The sequence below is a fragment of the Vidua chalybeata genome, chromosome 5 (genome assembly GCF_026979565.1).
Source record: "Vidua chalybeata isolate OUT-0048 chromosome 5, bVidCha1 merged haplotype, whole genome shotgun sequence".
Lineage (NCBI taxonomy): Eukaryota > Metazoa > Chordata > Aves > Passeriformes > Viduidae > Vidua > Vidua chalybeata.
The window spans coordinates 20,482,404-20,502,091 of record NC_071534.1 but is presented as its reverse complement, the minus strand read 5'-3'; the positions used below and the strand labels follow the sequence as shown (position 1 = coordinate 20,502,091).

Here is a 19,688-nt window from a genome sequence, read left to right as displayed (position 1 = left end):
TACAATGCTTATTCTTCAAAAGCCACTGGCCTATGGAACTGCACAATGTTTATTCTGTAGGAAGAACTCGAAAGCAACCAGCCCAGTTGTGCCAACTTTTACCAGTTCACCAGGCAGTCAGGTATAACTTTGGGGTCACCAACCACAAGGGACTACTAAGAGACTCCCAGGACAGAAGAACACATGTGTAAAGGAGACAGAAAATACATTAATGGTTTTGGGGAAAGTAAGATCATATGTATGTTTATACTGGGAAAATAAATGAACATGTATGTAAAATATAGTACATAAATGGGAGCTTTTTTGGTACTCAGCATGCATGATATTTTAAGGAGATATCCCCTCACGCATCCAGCCAAATAAAGAATGCCTGCTTCTTAACGCTACATTAATGTTAGGGAGGTTTTATTTTTTACCAATTTCTGGTAACACTGGTACCACACAAACCTCAGGTGTCCATTCCAAAGCCAAGAACAATGTCTTGCTTCTTCCACAAGATCATGGAGCCCTATTAATCTTTAAGCCTACTCTTGGACTTTATTATTTCCTTGTATCGTCTCCCATTGCCTTTGAAAGCAGAGAAGGTGAAGGGGATCCCATGTCCCAATGTCTCTTTCCCCTGCACCACTCCTTTCATCATAAATAACTGACATGCAACTTGCTGCTCTTTTCGCATCCCGCAGGCTCCTCAGGGAGTGGTTTTTGCTCATTGCTTTTTCCTTCTCCACTGCTTAGAGGGCGCTCCTGCCTGTCATTTCCATCCCTGGTGATCTTGCTGATCTCACCCTCTTCCCTTTCGTCATCAATCTTCTCTGGGGAGCATGCTGGCACCTCCTGGCTCTGGACTCGGCGGGATGGCCTGAAGATGGCCCTGCGGAAGCCCTGCTTGAAGCGGTAGGAGAGGAAGCCATAGATGATGGGATTGGCACAGCTGTTGGCATACGGCAGCACCACCACAAGGAAGTAGACTCCAAAGAGGGATGGCTCCTCTGGCAGTGGGCAGACAACATTGATTATGTTGAGGACGTAGAAGGGAAGCCAGCAGAGGACAAAGACAGCCACCACAGTCACCACCATGCGGGTCACTCTGCGCTCTGAAAGCTTGTGCTTGGAGGACAGAGCCCTTACCCGCCTGCCAGAGGAGCGAACCTTCACAACAATCAGGAGATAGCAGAGACAAATCACCAGCAGTGGTCCAAAGAAGCCCAGGGTAGCAGTGTAGACGATGAAGCCAGCTCTCCACACCGAGGCAGGCTCTGGCCACTGGATGTGGCAAGTACTCATCCCTAAAGGGACATCTGAGAAGACAACCACGGGCAGCACCACTATGGAAGACAGCACCCACACGGTTACACTCACGGCCTTGGCCACCCGTGCTGTCCTCCATTTGGAGGACTTCCCTGGGTGGACCACAGCCAGGTAGCGGTCAACGCTCATCACCGTCAGGCAGAAGATGCTGGTGAACTGGTTGATGGCATCCACGGCCATCACCAGGCGGCACATGAAAGAGCCAAAGGGCCAGTAGGACAGGGCATTTTGCGCAGCCAGGAAGGGCAGGCCCAGCATGAAGAGCTCATCAGCCAGGGCCAGGTTCAAGATGTACACGTTGGTCACCGACTCGCTCACGGAGTGCCGCAGGACCACGTAAATGACCAGAGAATTCCCAGCCAACCCTACCACACAGACAATGAGGTAGACCACGGGGATGAGGACACCGCTGACAATTACACCAGGGCTGACAGTGGAGGAGCTGTTGGGGGTAGTGAAGCCTGCCCAGCTACTGGAGGCATTCCCCTCCTCCAACACAGCCGGTGTGGGGAGGTTAAAAGCAGAAGTGTCCATAGCAGAGGCAGGGAAGAGGGCAGAGGGCAGTGTCCTTGTAGGATCAGTTAGCAATCTGGAGCTGAGGGGAAGAGAAAAAAAACATTGATACTGGGGACATGACAGCTGAACAAGCCACAGGTAAAATCACCACATTAACTGTGTGTTAGGTATGGGCAGGCATGGGAAATCAAGGGGAGTTTGTGGAAGCTAGCAGATTCTGGAAAATCTAGCCCATCTAGTCCTGCAAGGCACAGTGGACATGGAGGGACAAACAGGGCTCAGTTTAGGCCTCTCCTCTAGTGAAAGATTCTCTGGGGAAAGAACAACAGACTAGCATAAGGACAGGGAAATTTTTCATTTTCTGCTAATGGATCCAATACTGAGGACATGGTCACCAGGGGCCTGGTTCTCATTTATGAGTGGCAGGTGCTTTAAAAGATGGAAAAGCATCCAGTGACAAAGTGTCTTTCCAACTCTGACTTTCCTATTCTCCTTATTCTCCTGCTTGCTGAAGCTCTTTTTGGACTGGCCAGATTATTTCTAGTGCCACAGGAGAAGGAAAAGCACTTTTAATCCAAGCAGAGAGGCTTAGCTCAGCACCTGAACTGAAGGGCAGCTGGTTTATGTTATGCCAGTTTGAGAGTAAAGGAAAGATAATTTTGGGTACACCAAGAGGGATCAGTCCAGATACCTCTTGTCTCTTTTTCTCCTGTTCTCCCTGCCATTCTCTCCTTCTCCTTCTGCACACTGCAACACACTGCTAGTGGTAGAGGCTTTGCCCGCCCCACCTGTTTGCAACACCAAAGCAGTGTCCCAGCCTTCCTAAGCTGAGGAGCCCAATTGCTCAACATACGAGGGTTTGGCATGGAAACAGCACTCAGCTCACTCAGAGACAGCCTTGAGCAAACAAGCTCTTCATTCACCACCAGCTCGCTGCTGACACCAACTCTTGCTGCAGGGAGAGAAGGGACAGACGTGCCTTTTGTCAGGGCTCCATATGTGAAATACAGAGCCCAGCACATGCTGTGGACCAGAGACACCCTGGAAAACCTAATGCAGGGGAGATTTGTGGTTCTTTCAGGATTACTTCATCTCTGGAAAAATTTTCTGGAAGTGTGGACTGACAGGGTCATCCCCCTGAATTAGGTCTTTGGAAGGGAAGATGACTTGGTGGAAGTGAATGGGGAACCTTGAGGCTCACCTTTTCACATCTCAACACATCTTTTAGGGCTCTGAAGCTCCTTTTCTATTGAAATTAAAACTGGGGATGTCAAAGGAAAGGACTCCCAACCTTAACTACTTTCAGGAGGCCAGAGACACTCCAGAGACTTTTCTTGCAGATGTGATTTTCTGTAGCATCACAACATTCTTCTCAAATGTCTAATATTACAGTGTTTGGGTTTTTTTTTTTTTTTTTGATTGGAGTTTTGTTATTTGTTTGTTTTTTAGGTGTCATTCCAAGTTCTGGAAACCCTAGGGGAGACCTGAGCTTTAGATGGATTCCTTGGACACCAGACAGGCAAACCCAACAGACTCTACAGATGTATTAAATTTTATGCCGAAGGAACCTCATCTGAGATGCCCCATAAAAACACAGTTGAGCAACTCATTTTAAGGCCATTTCTACAGGCTATTGTATAAATGTTTTCTGCTTTAGAGTATTTGAGCTTTGAATGACTGGGCTTGTTTAGATTTTTTTGATTTTCACATGCCTTGGGCTGTGACTGAGCTGACAGAAGCCCATCTCACGAGGTCCTGCAGCATTGGGTTGTCCCACACATCATGAGTGGCTGCAATGAATAAGCAGAATAGGAAGTGGTTTGAAACTCTGAGTTCAAGGATATTTCCTCTGATATTTTTTCCAATTCTATTCTAGTGACACAAACCACTTGTTGGAGAAAAGAGGAGGGCAATGGCGGCTCTAGGGACAAAGATCCCAAAAAAGGTGGCAGAAGCCAGAGCAGTATGTTCATGAAAGTATGATCCTCTAAAAGATGAAGACATAGATAGGAATCCCTTTGCATGTTCCTCCTGCATGCAAAGGAATTTAAAGAAGAAAAAGGCCAAACATTTTGAGCCTTACAAATACCAAATATGGATGGAGATACTCCTGGTGGAGCTGCAAAGCATTTGGAGAAGTGTCTGGGATCCAGACCTCAAAGCCAGCTGTTCAGACCGTTGTTTAGCGATACAGTAAATCCAGCTTCAGGGTAGCTTCAGAAGCCCTATCAAAAATGCTAAGGCGTGCAACAAAAAGCATGTATTTCCTATAAGTTCATTTTCCTGCTTAGGCAGCTGCAGGGGAGAAACTTGATCTTTAAGTAGGTGTGGTCATTCTAACTGTCAAGTACCATGTACAGCTCAAGTGCCATATCACACATTTTGGCTAGTTTGGCAAAAAAAAACACTGGGCACCAGTGCTCCATCTAGTTTGGATCCACTCTGCTGGTTGCTTTGGCAGCACATGCATAGGTAGGAGTTGGTGAGCAACCCTGGCCTCAGACTGATAGTGTGTTAGCATCCACTTGGATCTGTTCCTAATGTGGACAGCACCTGTTGCGAGAGGCTTGGGATCCTCTAACAGGTGCTACCAGAATATGCATGGCTCATGCAGCTGGAGACCAGGAAGAAGGCAGAGAGGTAAGAGGAGATGGGAAATTGGCACTACTACTTTCCTTAGGGGGAAAAATATAAATATATATATATATATATATTTCTGCATTGAATGAGAGGAGGAGGTGGATGCTGAAAGCTGAGCCTAGTCCTGGTAACAAAACATGAATAGCAGCTTGGGAGGGACAAGACAGCCAAATAACCTGCACCACCCTCCCTTGATCCCCTTTCCTCCTGTCCCCCCTATTTCCCACGGCCCTGCTCCAGCTCAGGACTCTCCCATCTCACCTCGGGGTAGAGCTCTCTCGTAAGGACCAGGCTGGACTGGCAGAGTTGGAGGGCCGGGAGCGGGGGGTGGCCGGCAGGTTTTCTTCTCTGGAACTGCAGACTTAACTTCTGCATGGACTCATGCCCGCGGGAGACATCTGGGAAGAGCGGGCAGAGCCGCCGGGTACTTACATGTCGTCGGGATGTACATTTTCCTCCGGTTCCCCGGGAGAATCCGTGTCATGCTTTTCCCCTTCCTCTTTCTTAAACGCGACAGAGCAAAGCGCTCCCGGAGGGAGCGAGCCCCGCCGGGCGCTACCGGAGGCGCGAGTCCTTCTTGCCGGACTTGCCCATCGCCCCCGCCGTGCCTGGCGTGGGAAGGGGCCTGGGGGCGGGCGGCGGGATGCGCGGCCCCTCAGCCCCACGCCCGTGCGCCTCTCCCCCACGCAGCCCCCACCATCCGCGGGGCTCGGGCAGAGGGAGCGGAGCGCCGGTACCGGGGGACGGGTGCCGGTAGCCAATGGGCGCCACGCACGGAAACACCGGCAGGAGAAGGAGGAGAAGGAGGGGATGCACGACAGGGCAGGAGAACAAAGATGAGCGGGGGGAGATACCGGGATGGAAAATAAAAGCGGGAGAGGGAGGCGCAAGGAGATGGGCAGAGGGATGAGGGGAGCGCAGAAGAGGGGAGGATGAAGGAATGAGGAGTGTGGTAAAAGAAGATGAGGACAGTGGAGGGAAGAGGGAGAGGAAGAAAAGAGGGATGCAGAGAGCAGCTATGTGGTGGGAGAGTGGCATGCAGGAGGGGGCGACTCGGCTCGGCTCTCCTAGAGGCACCCAGGAGAAGGGCCCCTGTTCCAAGGGTCTTGCAGGCAGGACTGGTGCTGCTTGGAGCTGCAGAGACACAGCAAAACCTTCTGTCTGGCAGGGTGCTCAGAAATCGAGGCGGATGTTGAGCACACAAACCCTTCTCCCTTCTGTTCTGCCCTCTGAGCACCTCCAGACGGATGAAGATGAGGGCAGATGGGAAGATAGGGAACTGTCTCTTTCAACTCTTTCTCTTTTCCTGGCTTCATACATGATCTCTTGTCTTTTGCACCTTCTTTGGGAAAATGTTCCAGTTTAACAGCCCCAATTTTTCCTACCAAATTTTATCTCTCCTGGAAGACATAGACCCAGAAGAAATGGATCTAAGAAAGAAATTAATCTTTGTGAGAGCAGCTGTCCCATGAAGGATTTTCCATCCCATTCCCTGCACAAAGAGCTTCCCTGTCATTCTCACCCCCTTTCCTGCCCTGCAGCCAACATCAGTGACTCCTTGTGCTGTGCATCACCCAGTTCTTGACATTTGGCACTGCTATTGTGAGCATTTGACTCCCTAGGGTAAATTCCAGCTTTAACAAAAGAAGGCAGTATCCCTTCAGGCACAACATAGCCAGGGTCTGGCATCCAAACCTACTTGGGCAACTTTATATGCAGTCAGTGCTGCTCAGGGGTGAGCTGATGAATGCAGTGTAGGACTTCAAAGCTGCCAAGCCTTTTTAGGCCAGAACCTGGCCACAATGCTGTCTGAAGACACAGAGGAGAGAGGAATCCTCATTGGGAAAGAAATGGCATGCGTAGCACTCAGAGATTTTTTTTTACCATGGCAGGGCAGGTGTCTGTAGCACCATGCAGAAGGCCCCAAGCTCCTTTGTTAGAAGAAACAGCCATTCAACAGCAGAGTTCTACACAGTCCTGCTAACCTTGCAGGACTTGTTAGCATAAACACAGTCACAAATTCCAGGTCTCCAGATCACTTCCTCAGTGCTCTGAGTCGTGTCCCATTCCCTGCCTCAGCTTCAGTGGGGGGCTGTGCAAAGTGCTTAAATTGTGTCAGGAGGAGAGCTCCGCCTGTGCACCTCCACAGGTAGGCAGATACATGAATTTTGTTTCACACACATCATGTGCATTGCTGTACATTAGAGGGGATGGGGCAGACTAAAAAAATAAAAGCCAAGGCTTGAAATCTGGAGAGAAGTAATAAACTACTGGGAATATATTGCATTGAGTCATGTTTAGGATGCTTAAAGGAGGTTAGATGCCATTTTCAAGTACTTTGTGTCCCTTGCCCTTTCACAGGTCTATGCCCATACCAGAGGTTTCATTTTTACTCTTCTGGACTTACACTGACATAATTTATATTACCTTTGGATGGGGCCTGGGCAATTCATCCAGCAGCCCATGTGCAGTGCAGATATTTGTGGAACTCCCTGCCACAGGGTGCCTGCCAAGGGCTGCTCTGAACTTTATCAGTAGGTAATGTGTTACATCACCGAATTAATTGCCTCATTCAGATCTGACCGTGAATTGGAACTGCAGAAATCTCTCTGGCAGCAGGGCACCTCAGGAACTTCACTGTGTCTGGTTGCACCTGGCATCACCAATGCACCTCCTCAGTGCAGGAAGCAGCCTTTGAAGCTCAGAAGTGTTGCTGCATCCAGGAGCAGTAATCTGGCTCAACTCCATAGTTTCTCTGTGCCCTCTTAGGACTGCAGGATTTTGCAGTGCCAATCATCACAACCTGAGCCCTCCCCTCTCCTGCAAGTAGTGGCACTAGCAGCCACCCTGTAACACTTACTCTGAAGTCCCTGCAATGCATCAGGAAAGCAGGTGTTCACAGCTGCCAGATCCACAGTACCGCTGGGACCACTCTCTTCAGCTTAATTTTAGTGTCTTGGAGGCAATTTGTCTGGACTGGTGACTCATTCCTCCCTCTTTCATTTTTTTCCCTGCCCTCCCCCTTCCTATTCTCACTCTGCCTGTGTCTGGTAGTGTGAGAGAGTGCCAGAGCTTAGAAGGATTAATGCAGCAATGTTTTGGTGAAAAGATGTCCCCAGCAACCTGCGGGGGCAGTCCCCACAGAAAGGAGTCTGCATCCAGGTGTCCCCTCCCAAAACCCGCATCCCATCCTGAGTGGCACAGAGGGGAGACAACTTTTCCTTTGAACACATGGAGACTGAGAAGAGGAAAGGCAAAAGGAATGCGGGGGGCTTAGCTGAGAACTTAGCAACTTAGCAATCATCCTACAGCAACTGGAGCCCACCAGGCCTCCTGTGGGGCTGCCTGTCGCTGCCGAAGGAGGGGCACAGCTGGGTGGTGCCTCCAGCCCAGCAGTCTCATTGCTCAGGGCTTCAGGGCTGTCCCCCTGAGGCGCAGCACATCACGGACATGACAAGAATGTACAGTCTGTTTATTGGGTCTTATTCACTACATTGTAACCTCAGGGGCCCGGAAGGAAGGGAAGGGGCAGCTGGGCAGGTGAGGCAAGAGCGGGGACGTTGTGTGAACAGACAAACCAGTGCTACAGACCCACAGCAGTCTTTCAAGCTGGCAGAAGGAAAAAGCAATGACGGCCTCAAGATGCTGAACTCTGGGTTGCTGGAGCCATCACTCTCCTGTGTGCTGGGCAGTGCCTGGCATCAGGATGACACTGGGATCTATAGCCAAAAACATGACAGACCTCATAATACTAGCTCAGCCATCTTCCTGCTCTCCCTCCCTCTGCTCTGGTGATGGTGGGTGTATGAAGGGACAGGGTTCAAACTAGCAGGCTCTCACTCTTCTCTCTCATCAGGCTCTGACCAGCTTTGACTCTTGTCCTGAAGCCCCTCTCCTCCCTCTGCTGCCTTGTACTGAAGTGGAGGCAGGCAGGGACAATATGAGGAGTAAAGGAGTCCTGTAGGAGAAGCTGCCACTTGCCAATGAATAACACAAAAAACCTCTTGCGGTGAGCAGGGCTTGGTAAGAGGAAGGGACACTGGTAACTGCCATGAATAAGGAACAACTTTTTCTTTTCCTTCTTTTTTTTTTTTTCCATAGGTGAAGGCTATGGCCCCATCGGTCTCAGGGCAGGTCATCCCCAGGGCAGCTTGGATGTAGTTCCCTCTGTGGCAGAAGCTGACAGACAGTTCTTCTCTGTGAGGGCACCTGTGGAAAATCCTATGCTGCCCCACATCAAGAGGTGGGAACAAACTTGCCCACAGTCAAGCAGAAAGGAGGGGGAAGTTGATCCTGGATACATCATACCATGTCCTGTCCTTTCCTCAAGCAGGATCTGTTGTCTCCCTCTCTCCCTTTGAAGGTGACCCTTTCCAACAGCCTCACCAGGAACAGAGTGGCCCTGACCATCTGGGTTCAGGAGCAGGAAAGCACCACTGGTGTCACTCCCAGGGATCCCTGTCAGACTTACTTGCTTAGAGGAGGCTGCATGCCCGTTTCTTTGTCCGGGTGGGCTGCGGGCACAAGACTGCTCGGATGGCCTCATCAAACACCGTCTTGAGGCCTCGCTGCGTCAAAGCCGAGCACTCGAGGTACTTCACAGAGTCTGTCGGGAGGAAAGCAGGTATTGCAATGGGGAGGAAGGGAACTGGGGTAGGCAGTGGGGGTACCCATGTTTCTGCTCCTTATGCTAGAAAGCATGGCACCTGGCTCTTGTCCAAGCTGAATAAACACATCTCAGCTGATCAAAGACATTACACATTGTCAGGACACATTTCACTCACTCAGACAGTCTTGATTTCACGGCAAAGCTTGCCAGCTGCACTAGACCTAGGTTTGCCTACTGTCTACCCAGGTAGCCAGAGCAGAGCCATTGTGTGTGTCTGACCATGTCATCCTGGCCAGACACTCTCTCTAGTGAGCTCCTTATTGAAAACTCCTTCAAGCTATGTTTCTCATCCTCTCTCCTGTTTCTGTGTGCCACATCTGAGAAGAGCTGGATGGTGAAGTGAGACACCCATACGTGGGATTGCACATATAAGCCCCAGCAGACAGAAGCAGAGACAGGAAACTGCAGCTGCAACTCTTCCTGAGAGATGTTAAAAGCCTCTCTTCTGCCTCTCCGGATACGGAGGAGTGGCCTCTGCCCACAGTGCAACTGTGGCTTGCACAGGAAAAATACTGTCCCAGACAGAAGTAAGCAGAGTAAAAGGGGAGGAGAATGTGAAAGTGTGTATATGTGGAGGATGGTGGCCAGAGAGAGGCAGAAAACAGAGGGCTGAGGGGTTGAGTCTTCCTCAAGAAGCAGATCTTCCTGAGTCTCCTGAAGTGCACTTTGTCCCATGGCCTTGGATGTGTTACCTTGTATCCCTCAGAGATACCACTGTGAGATACCACTACAAAAGCCTCATTAAATTGAGATGAAGCCCTTTTCTTCTGCCTCTCTCTTTTCAGTAGGTCCAAGATGATTCCCAAACACATACCTATTTCCTTGGCCAGAGCAAGACCCTGAGGATACGTTATGGGGGCTAGCTTCTTCTCCTTCAGCTTCTCAATGGTGTCCTTGTCATCACGGAGATCCAGCTTTGTGCCCACGAGGATGATGGGAGTGCTTGGGCAGTGGTGCCTTACCTCAGGGAACCACTAGCAATGGAGCAAAATGCCAAAGGTGTGAGAAGAGGTCACATGTATGGGCATGCATATGGGAAAACAAAGAGGCACTCCTGAAAAAAATGTCAGCAAGGTAGCTAACAGCCTGTCCTTTCTCACATCCATTGTTGGGCACTATCGCCTGGCCCAGGGCAACTCCTGTTGCTGGGTCCTCAGGCAAAATCCCTGTCAGGGAGCTCAAATTTTGTTATCCAAAAGCACCAGCTGTTCTCAGCCCTCTACCCTCCCACCCAGGGAAGAACATTAAAGTGATAGGGAGGACATACTCTTGTTCTCTGTTCACCAATCTCTCCCTTCTTTCCTCACTTCCCACCTAAAAGCTGTGGGTACCTGCTTCTATACCCTATGGACCAGTCCTGTGTGTCTGTGCTTTGACAGTCTTGGCTGAAAGATGCCACCAGAATATAAGTCTGTGATCTGACAGCACAATAGCCCAGCAAGATGAATAGTAGCCCATTAGTAGAGCTCTTTAAATGAACCAGAAAGAGATGAAAGAGATATGACCTCTTGAACCTAGATATCCTACTGATAGTCTCCACCCATAATTACTGTTCTTGCAAGACCACCACCAACATCACCTCCCTCAGCCCCTGGTGGACCAGGACAGGGTCTCACCTTAGCACGGACGTTTTCATAAGATGCTGGGCTGACAAGGGAGAAGCAGATCAGGAAGACATCCTGTAGGCATACAACCATGGTGCAGAGTTAGGATGGGAGCATGGGATGGCATGATGAAGCAGGAAGGAGAGGGAGGGGAGGGAAGGTCAGTGTGGGCAGCACTCTCCCTCTGCAGCAGAGGGTTGTGCTTGGGAAAGCTCTCTCTAGCATATAAAAGTCTGGACTGCTGCTTCTTGCCTCCAGTGGAGAGAAGGATCTCTGCTCCCCTGAGTCATGGTAACCATAGCCACCATTATCAGAAGAACCAAATGGTCAACTCTGAGGACGGGGTTTTTGCGGTTGGCACACTCATCCTCATGGGAAATGGCCTGGCAGCTTCCTGCTCATTTCTCATGGAACACCAGAGAGCTTTCAGGCCAAAGTAATTTTGCCTACAGTTGAGACAGACCTAGTTTCAGCCTAAAAAGTATACACACACAGGACTCAGAGAAGGCAGTTTTAGCTCTCTAGGTAAGCGATTCTCATGGGCATGGTAGAATTCAGATTTCCTTTAAAACCAGAGCAAACCAAACAAAACCAAAACCATACCAGCTCATCAAGGTTATGTCTATTTCATCCAGCTTCACCTAGCTGGAGCAGTGGTGCCAGACCCAGCCTATCCATTTCCATACTTCTACAGCCATCAGAGACCAAAACCTTGGAGAAACATTCCTCCATCTATCCTAGAGATATGTCTCAGGGTAGATGCAAGCATGCTGTTGAGAAATAGACCTACTTGCACTGACTGCAGGCAAAAACACCTTATATCAGGTGTCTGATCTTTAGGTGGCTGAAGCTAGCCCAAACAAATAATTTCTAATCAATTCCTAACCTTTTTGACTGCATTGGCAACCTTCAGACTAATGTCTGATGCAGCAAGGTCTTTCTGAGCTGGCCAAAAGACTGCTGGAAACAACATTCTCAGAGAAGGTGATCCTCAAACCCTGTAATCACTCTGTCAGTGTGGTGAAAAACTGGTGAACACAGTATCTGAGGCACCTGTTTATTCTGCTAGAGGCACCAGCAGATCAAACACATGCCCACAAATCATATCTCTTTTAAAAGGCAGAAGTCAGGAGAGTGGGGTTCACAGAAATGTGACAAGCTCCTGCCTCAGCTCTTAAATTCCATGAACCACCTTAACTTTACAAAGGGAAGTTTTTTTCCAGGGGGCTGTGTAAGGCATCTGCTCCACAAGAAGTCAGTGTCAGCTGGGCTCAAGAGTGTCTTTGAATGTCTTGTTTTCTTGCTCAGTTATACCAGTTATGGGAGTTTAGATAAAGGCTCCAAAATACCCTTGAGATATCTTTCAACTTTCAGTTTCAAGGCAGTTGTATATCAACAGAGATATTCTCAGAAAAGAGCAGAGAGAGACAGTAACAACCCTGTCACTCTTCCATGGCACATGTTGAGTTTTGCAGTGAAGGATGGAGATGTAGCTGAGAGAGGAAGGGAGGAGGGGCATGGAGTGTGACCCACCGTCTGCGGGTAAGAGAGCGGCCTCAGCCTGTCATAATCCTCTTGTCCAGCAGTATCCCACAGTCCCAGATTTACAGGCTTGCTGTCAACCATCACGTTGGCAGAATAGTTATCAAATCTGAAATTCAGAGACATAGGCCATGGCTCAAACAGGAGAAGAGGGAGCCCTTCCAGTAGTGTAGGTGGGGCTCACTAGGTGCACCCAGGAGCAAAGGGTGGTGATTCCTCTTCTCAGCTCACCTGGGTGATGCTGGTTTCCTGTTAACCTCCACTTTATGGAATCCTCACTCATCAACTTCCTCCCCATCATTCAGCTGTCCTGGACAGGTGCCTGGCTGCAGCTACTACACCTTTGATATCTTGCATGCACGTTCACAAACTGTTTTCCCATTTTTTCCCCCAATATCCTTCCCACAACTGCGCCAAGCCCGTCTTTCTTCTGTGTTCTAAAACCTAGTTTTATTCTTATAAGTGAAGAAGAATCCATGTCTCTGTAGTTTGCTGCACTCCTCAACAGCCCTGCTGGAACTGAGAACAATGTGTCCCATCACCCTTTGACAACTGAGCCTGAAATATTTTAGAACAACTGTCAGGATTGCATGCTTAGGAGTAAAGTCTTGGTAGGAAAAAAAAGGATAATAAAGCAACAGAGAAGTTCCTACCCTCATCCTAGAAAATTTTATTTCCTGGTCCTTTTGGTACTTTTTTTCCCAGATTAAGGGGAACCAGTGATAGGGAGGAACCAACACAAAGGTCTTTTGAATGTGTTCATGGCATCTGCACGTTAGAAGGGACATGATTTAGTAGAGGGCTTGGCAGGGCTTGGCTAGTGGTTGGACCTAATGATCTCAGAGGTCTTTTCCAACCAATTCTGTGATTCTGCTCCATGCAGAATCTATGACTGCTCCAATGACAGCAGGTGCTCTGGACAGGGAAGGAAGAGGGCTCCCATGTCCATCCTTCTCTTGGGTCTGGCCCAGTTGTTGTAACCTAGTGCCTCTTTGTTTTGGCCAGTAAGATCCCATTTGCTACTTGTAAACTTAGCAAGCAGATAGACCCTGAGTTGGTTGGAGTCTCCCAAATACCCCATTTCTACCAGGGTTTTATAAGGTTGCTTCTTGTGAAAGGTAACAGATCCAAAGTTAGAGAGACCTTCACCGGGTTTCCTCTGCTTGGCATGGAGATTGTGACCCATGGAGTGCACAACAAGAGGTCACTGAGCCCCTTCACATCCTGCTTTTAATGCCTCCCACCCACTCCAGGACCTGTTTATGAATTACTCACACAGTGGGGATGTATTCTCCTGGGAAGGCATTGGTGGTATAACTGATAAGGAGACAGGTTTTTCCCACAGCCCTGGAAGAGAAAGAAAACAATAGCAGGAATTCATGGCAGTGCAGGCAGTCTTGCTAGAGTGAGATGGAGATGGGGCAATCCTTCCACACCTAGCCCTATCTGGAGACCCCTGGAAGCAGAAACACATTCACAGTGCCAGATAGTGCACAACAACAGGTTAGAAACCTGGCAGGAAGAAAGACAGGATGTTGCCCAGAAATATTTGTTGTCTTTGAGCATGAAGGCTTGTTTTTATGGTCTAGTACAGAGATTTCTCAGGTAAAACAAATCCACTCTGAGATGGAGGTGGGAGCCCATTTTACAGTGCATGCAGAGTGCTGTAGGCTCACAGCCAGGACAGGTGCATTGGTTTGGTGTGCCATGACAAAGCTGCCATGCCAGCTTCAGTGCTCGAGTACAGGTACTCCTGCCTGCTTTTCAGCTGCTGTGGCCAGAGACTGGTAGCAACTTTTATTGACTTACCCAGTCTTTCCCATCTACAATAAGCTGCAGCAACACCTGCACAGAGAGCTGTAAGGAGCCAGAAAGGTGCCTATCCCCATGGCTGATGGGGTTGCTGGTGGCGTTCCTGAGCTAGAAGCTGGTGCTTCCTCTCCCCTCAGCCTCCCCCACAGCCTGCTGCAGCAGGGTGGAGTGCAAGGTAGCAACACCGTCCAGACTGGGTGAGATCATTGGTGGGATAAGGAGCAATAAGGCTATCATGTGGGGGAAGGTGTTGTGGGCAAGCTGAAGCCTGTGGTGAGGGAAAGAATTGCAGAGAAATTGAAAGAAAATTAAGCAGCCAAGACAGGTGTTGGAAAGAAAATCCTTCTCCTGCTGGGATGCTGTTTCTCAGGTTTGTGTGGCCTAGGAAAGCTTGGCCCTGTTTCAGCTACAGAACACAGGCAGGTGACAGCAACCTGCCTCAACTAGCACAGCCCAAAAGGAGGGAGAGGTATTTTCTGGGCAAAGGTTGCAATTCTGCTGCTGGGACTCACAGACCATCTCAGCTGTACCTGCAAAGTCCCCTATCACAGGGCTGCAGCTCTGCCTTTTTGTGTGCCCTTGACAGGCACCCTGGTCACAAGGCACCTGCCTGTCGCTGGACTGTGGGGCAGCTGAGGAGGAAGCTGAGCTTCTTGGCATGCTCTGACATTTGTTTCTTCCTCCTGCCACCCCCCTTTCTTAGATCCTCCTCTCTCAGTCCCTGCTCTTTCCCCAGGTGCCTTGCTTCCTTCTTATCATGGAGTTATGGAGGGAGGTGAAGCTCTACAGGAAATGCCTCAGGAGATCTATGGGCCTGTGTGTGGATCAGTCATGGATGAGGGGGAGGTTCTGAATTGCTGTGGCTGTACAGAGAGCTGAGCAAAGGGTCAGTGAAGGGGTGAAGGTTACCACACAGAGGTGAGGTTAGTGGCATCTGCAGGCTCCTGTGATTGAACCCAGAGCATGTTAAGAGGTCAGTGATCTGTGATGGCGGGGTTATAGGGGGAGAACAGCTATGGGACAACACGTGGGCTGAGTGATAGGAGAAGGTCCTGTGGTTGTTAGGGTTGAGACAAGAGGGTGACATTGCTGGCATGGCCAGGAGGGAGGTGAGGGGTGGGGAACGAAGAGCTCAGAGCAATGGGGACTGTGTTGCAGGATGGTGAGAGGTGTACAGAGGTGCAGTGTACAGAGAAGCAAAATGATGAGACAGAAGACATTTAAGAGGAATTGAGGTCCTAGAGGTTGAAAGCAGGACTGTTACTGATAAGTAAGGCTTTATAAAGCCTTAACCATGATGTGAGGGGATGCTGCCTTGAGGGAAGGCTACGCAGTTGGTGCTGTGTGTGAGGGGCAAACGGGATGGGGAACTGGGTAAGAGATAAATTCCCAGTGGAGTTGTTAATCCAGCTCCAGTTTAAAGCCTTCAGGGACCTTTCTTAGAGGTTACGGGTTTTATTTGGGGCTCTGTCTTTTCTCATCCCTTCTCCCTGCCCCCTTGCCCCAGCCCTTGAGAACATGTCTGACATGTACGGGTACGTGTGCAGACATCTTCTTTCCCAGGCGAGGTCTAAAGGAGGAAGTGACTGTGGGGAGCAGCACTGCTGTAAATGTCTCTTTATCTACTACCTTACAGCTGCCCCAGATAAGTCTGGCCAGCTTCTAGGTAGTCATCACAGCCCCAGGCAGTGATGACTGCTTAACTCATTGATTGGCTTGGATCAGGCCATTTCCAGGCATCAGGGGACGTGGGCAGAGAAGCCACCATGTTGTGAAGGCAAGGTTTTGCTAGCTCCCACTCCCAAAGTGGCCTATACTTTTGCCTATCTCAGTGGAAAGAGCTCCACAGAGGGCCCTTGCCAGCAGTCTCCAGCACACCCCAGAACGGAGCTAACCTGCTGAGAAAAGCTGAACATGGAGATCCTGATAGACATCTTGCCAGGACCAGAGTGCCATGCCTTCTCCCAGGCATTCCCAGTGAGCACATGGCTTTCAAGGAGCCATTCACCTGCAGGAGAGCACTTGCACCTAATGGGTTTTAAATCTAACTCCTGCCTACAAGTTGAATCTGGCAGGAACACCATCACCTCCTGTATGGGACAGATATGCTCTACTTCCCATGAATGCAGATGGAAATGCAGATGCATGACCAGCATTTCCGTGCAGATGCCCTGCGAAATGCCCTCTTCCACACTCTCCCAGAGGAATGTCCCTTGCCCCGGGGAGGGAGGAGTGAGCATGTCTGCAGCAGTAGCAAGCCTGCAGGAGGTCAGAAGCAAAGCGGGGCCAGTTTCACCAAGCATCCACCATTCTCCGTACCCCTGGTCAGAGCCTGTCCCGCCCCGCACCCCCAGCAAACCCTCACCGTACGTACCCGTCTCCCACCACCACACACTTGATGGCTTGCATGGCTCTGGACCCGTGGCGGAGGACGGTGCCCGAGGCAAATGGAAGTCAGGCCAAGGCAAACAGCGGGGAGGGATGGGCAAATGTGGGTATCAACAGCAGGTTGCAAGGAGGGAGGAAGTGGAAGAGGGAACTTCTCTCGACGATCACCCTCCGGTCCCTCCGCCCCTCCACCGCAGCGGCAGCGCGGTGGCCGAGGCCGTTGGCTGAAGGCGGAGCAGGCGTGACTCCTCGGTCGGGATGACGACTGCTGTAATAGTTCTCGTTCTCCCTGCCTGTCTCACCCACTCCCTTCCCATCTCATCCCAATGAACAGCGGGGGGCACCAAACTGCTTTTCCAGGGGAGCTGAACAAGGGTTAGAAGCGGGGTGAGAATGTGGAAGGGTGGGTTTTCTCCTCCCTCCTTTATCATCCAAGCTTTGGAGGAGGTGTTAGCAGGGAAGGGAATCTGAAGTGGGAGTACTAGGGTGATGAGGGGTAATGAAGGTTTTTCAGGTCTCCACAGCGCCCCTAAGAGTCAAGGGTGAAGAGGAGGAATAATACTGAGAAGGCTGAACAAGGAAGTCATGCAGCCTCTAGAAAGCAGCTGCGACCCAATGGCTGCTCTGTTCCTCCTCTATTGTGGGTAAAAGGTATTGCTGCACTCACTTACCTGCCCAGACTACTAGTACATCCTTCTCTTCTTCAAGCTGAACAACCCCAACTCTCTGAGGCAGTCCTCACTGTCCTCAGAAAAGATTTTTAGAGCTAAGCATTGAGAAGAAGAAAGCAATCACCCTAAGAAAGAAGAGACAAGAGCAGAATGATCCCGGGAAGCTCTACTCCTTTCTTTATTGAAATGAGGGTTTGCCTCCTCTTCCTTCCTTCTCCTCCCATGCAACATTAAGCCTCAAAAAGAGTGTATGTGTGCGCATCTGGGTGCTCCAGCCTGACCTCATGAGTGGATGGGCAGGAGATGGGTTTTATAGAATATGGGATATGGTAGCACAGAATTAATTAAGAATTTCCAGGCTTTGCCTGGAGGCCAATTAGAGCAAGAACAGTGGGTTTGCAGCTGGGATGTTCTTGAAGGAAGGAACTCTGAGTAAAGTGTTTCTCCAAAGGCTGATGACCTTTGTGCTGCTACAGCCGCAGGAGGCTGTTGCGACTGACCTGCTCTGGAGGAGAGCACTCCCAGCTGTTACTCAGTGCTAGCTACAGCCCAGAAACCTTCAACCATGGAATGTTTCCAAGTCTTGCCGCTATTTCAGAAGTACAAAATGAGCAGCTGTACAAGGTGTTCCCTCTGTGGGTGGTAGGGAAAGGGGAGGAAGGAAACCCTCTGACACCTCTGCAAGTGAGAGCAGGAATGGCACACAGGAATCCAGGTCAGAGAAGGACATAAGAGAGAGGGACAAAGGCTTTTACAGAGGGGAGCTGGAAAGGACAGGCAGGCACAGAATACATGAACTCAGTTAGAAGGCAGGTGTATCAGGCTCTAGAGAATGCTACTGGTGGAAAGACAAAAGCCATTCTAGGACCTGGTGGCAGGGATGAATAACAACCTACTGAACACCTGAACACCAGTGTTTGCTTTTGTCTTGGTAGTCTGGCATATGGGCTTGTGGGACTGGCAGTGTGGAATGGACCAGTGAAGAAGACCAGTTTAATTGGTCAGGGAAGAGGGATTGTTGTGGAGAACCCACATACAGGTGGGCCTGATGTCAAAGACACTGTAAATCTGCATGTCCAGCAATGAGCTATGAAGTCCTGTTAAGAGCCCATTTCTGGGCAAGTTACTTTTGCAAGATAATTCCCTGCAACTGCAGTGGACAGTCAGTTCTTGTCCAGTCAGAAGTCTGTGCTGTGAATCTATAAACATCCTTCCTCCGCCAGCATCTCTGTAGAGGGACAACAGGGATCTACAAAAAAGATTTCAGGATGTTTCTTTCCATCACATTTAAATCGGATTATTTAATAATGGGATATTACACTCAAATAACACATACAGTAATCACTCCGAGAACAATTGGCACCTGCTGCATTAATATCTTTCATTTGTACATGCTGCAGGAAAAGGAAGGAACCTGCAGGAAACAGGCTCATAAACCTGGACTGAGCATATACAGATGTGTTGCTGCTGCTCTGATGTCCTCTCACACCACCAAGAGGTGCTCTTGACATGAGTTTCCTTCTGCATGTGCATCAGGGCATACATCTGTGGTTTCTTGTTCCCTTTGCTGAGTTTGAGGGAGATGCTAAAGGGAATTAATTGCTCAGTGAGACACTTTTGTTCTGGGAGGCTTTCAGGATCCTGAGCTGGGTCACCTCAGAGCGACCCGGATGTGCTGGGTTTGCATGGCACCCATGTGAGACTGCAGAGCAAGGATGAAATGCATGATACTGCTTTTCCCCATCAAGGATCCAAAGCAGTAAGGACCACCTATCTCTCCCTCTCTTTCTGTGGTGTTTTGCCTCCTCAAGGATGATGGGATAAAAGTAAGGGGGCTCTTTCAGAAATGGTGCTTGCACATCACAGCCCTGTACAGGAGGGCAGGAGCTGAGCAAGAGGTTTGTCCTTGAGCACAGACAGAATAGCAGGGAGAACTCTTTCATGGAGGCAGCACAGTGCTCATTTCTTTGCACACACGGGACACAGTCACAGCATGTCTTCTCATCCCCCTGGATTTTTTTTTTTTTTTTGATGTAACCTCTCTCTCAGGCAGTCCTGAGTGGCCATGAGAATTTTTCTCTGTGCATTGAGTGCTCATCAGGGTAAACATTAATTTGCTTCAGCCTGACTGGACTGCAAACTGTTCCCCCTTCCTATATTCTCCTTTTGTACCTTCCCACTTCCCCTTCGACACAGCTTCATATCATCTGTCTCCTGCTTTTAGTTCTTGCTTTGCTGCTTCTCTTTTCCAAAATTCCCACTCCTCCCCGTTGCTGCTTCCCCTCCCCCCATCACTGCTGCGGTTTCTCAGACTGCCACAGTTGCTTGAAAAGCCTGTCTTGACTTAAGAGTTCAGATCATAGCTGAAGTGGGCAATGATGTTCTGCAGTCCCTCTTAGAGAGGCTATGGAGTTGTTTCATACAGGGTCTGTTTTCTGATGGGGTCCTCTTCTCCAGCCTAAATTTGTTCTATCAAACAAAACCTTAGAAAAAGAACGGAGTTTCCAATCCAGCCTCACTGATGACACTGAAGCTATT

General features: G+C 49.6%; 2 protein-coding genes across 4 annotated transcripts in view; one reads left to right on the top strand and one right to left on the bottom strand.

Annotated features, from left to right (window-relative positions):
- On the bottom strand, window positions 1–5,940 carry SSTR3 (somatostatin receptor 3). 3 transcript variants are annotated; one of them, XM_053942448.1, is made up of 3 exons: window positions 4,897–5,457; window positions 1,129–1,903; window positions 637–989 (listed from the first exon to the last, which is right to left on the bottom strand). In XM_053942448.1, exons 2-3 carry the CDS (start codon window positions 1,840–1,842, stop codon window positions 732–734), a joined length of 972 nt encoding a protein of 323 aa, XP_053798423.1. In that variant the 5' UTR covers window positions 1,843–1,903; window positions 4,897–5,457; the 3' UTR covers window positions 637–731. The 3 variants fall into 3 exon arrangements, with proteins under 3 accessions (XP_053798422.1, XP_053798421.1, XP_053798423.1); XM_053942447.1 differs by having other exon boundaries at window positions 1–1,903; window positions 4,726–5,940; XM_053942446.1 differs by having other exon boundaries at window positions 1–1,903.
- A 2,999-nt stretch (window positions 5,941–8,939) lies between these two features.
- Window positions 8,940–19,688, top strand: part of CYTH4 (cytohesin 4) — a 33,600-nt gene continuing 22,851 nt past the window's right edge. The window contains exon 1 of the mRNA XM_053942443.1: window positions 8,940–9,088. Coding sequence (XP_053798418.1) covers window positions 9,001–9,088 — 88 coding nt within the window. The 5' untranslated portion in view covers window positions 8,940–9,000. The remainder of the gene's footprint in view (window positions 9,089–19,688) is intronic.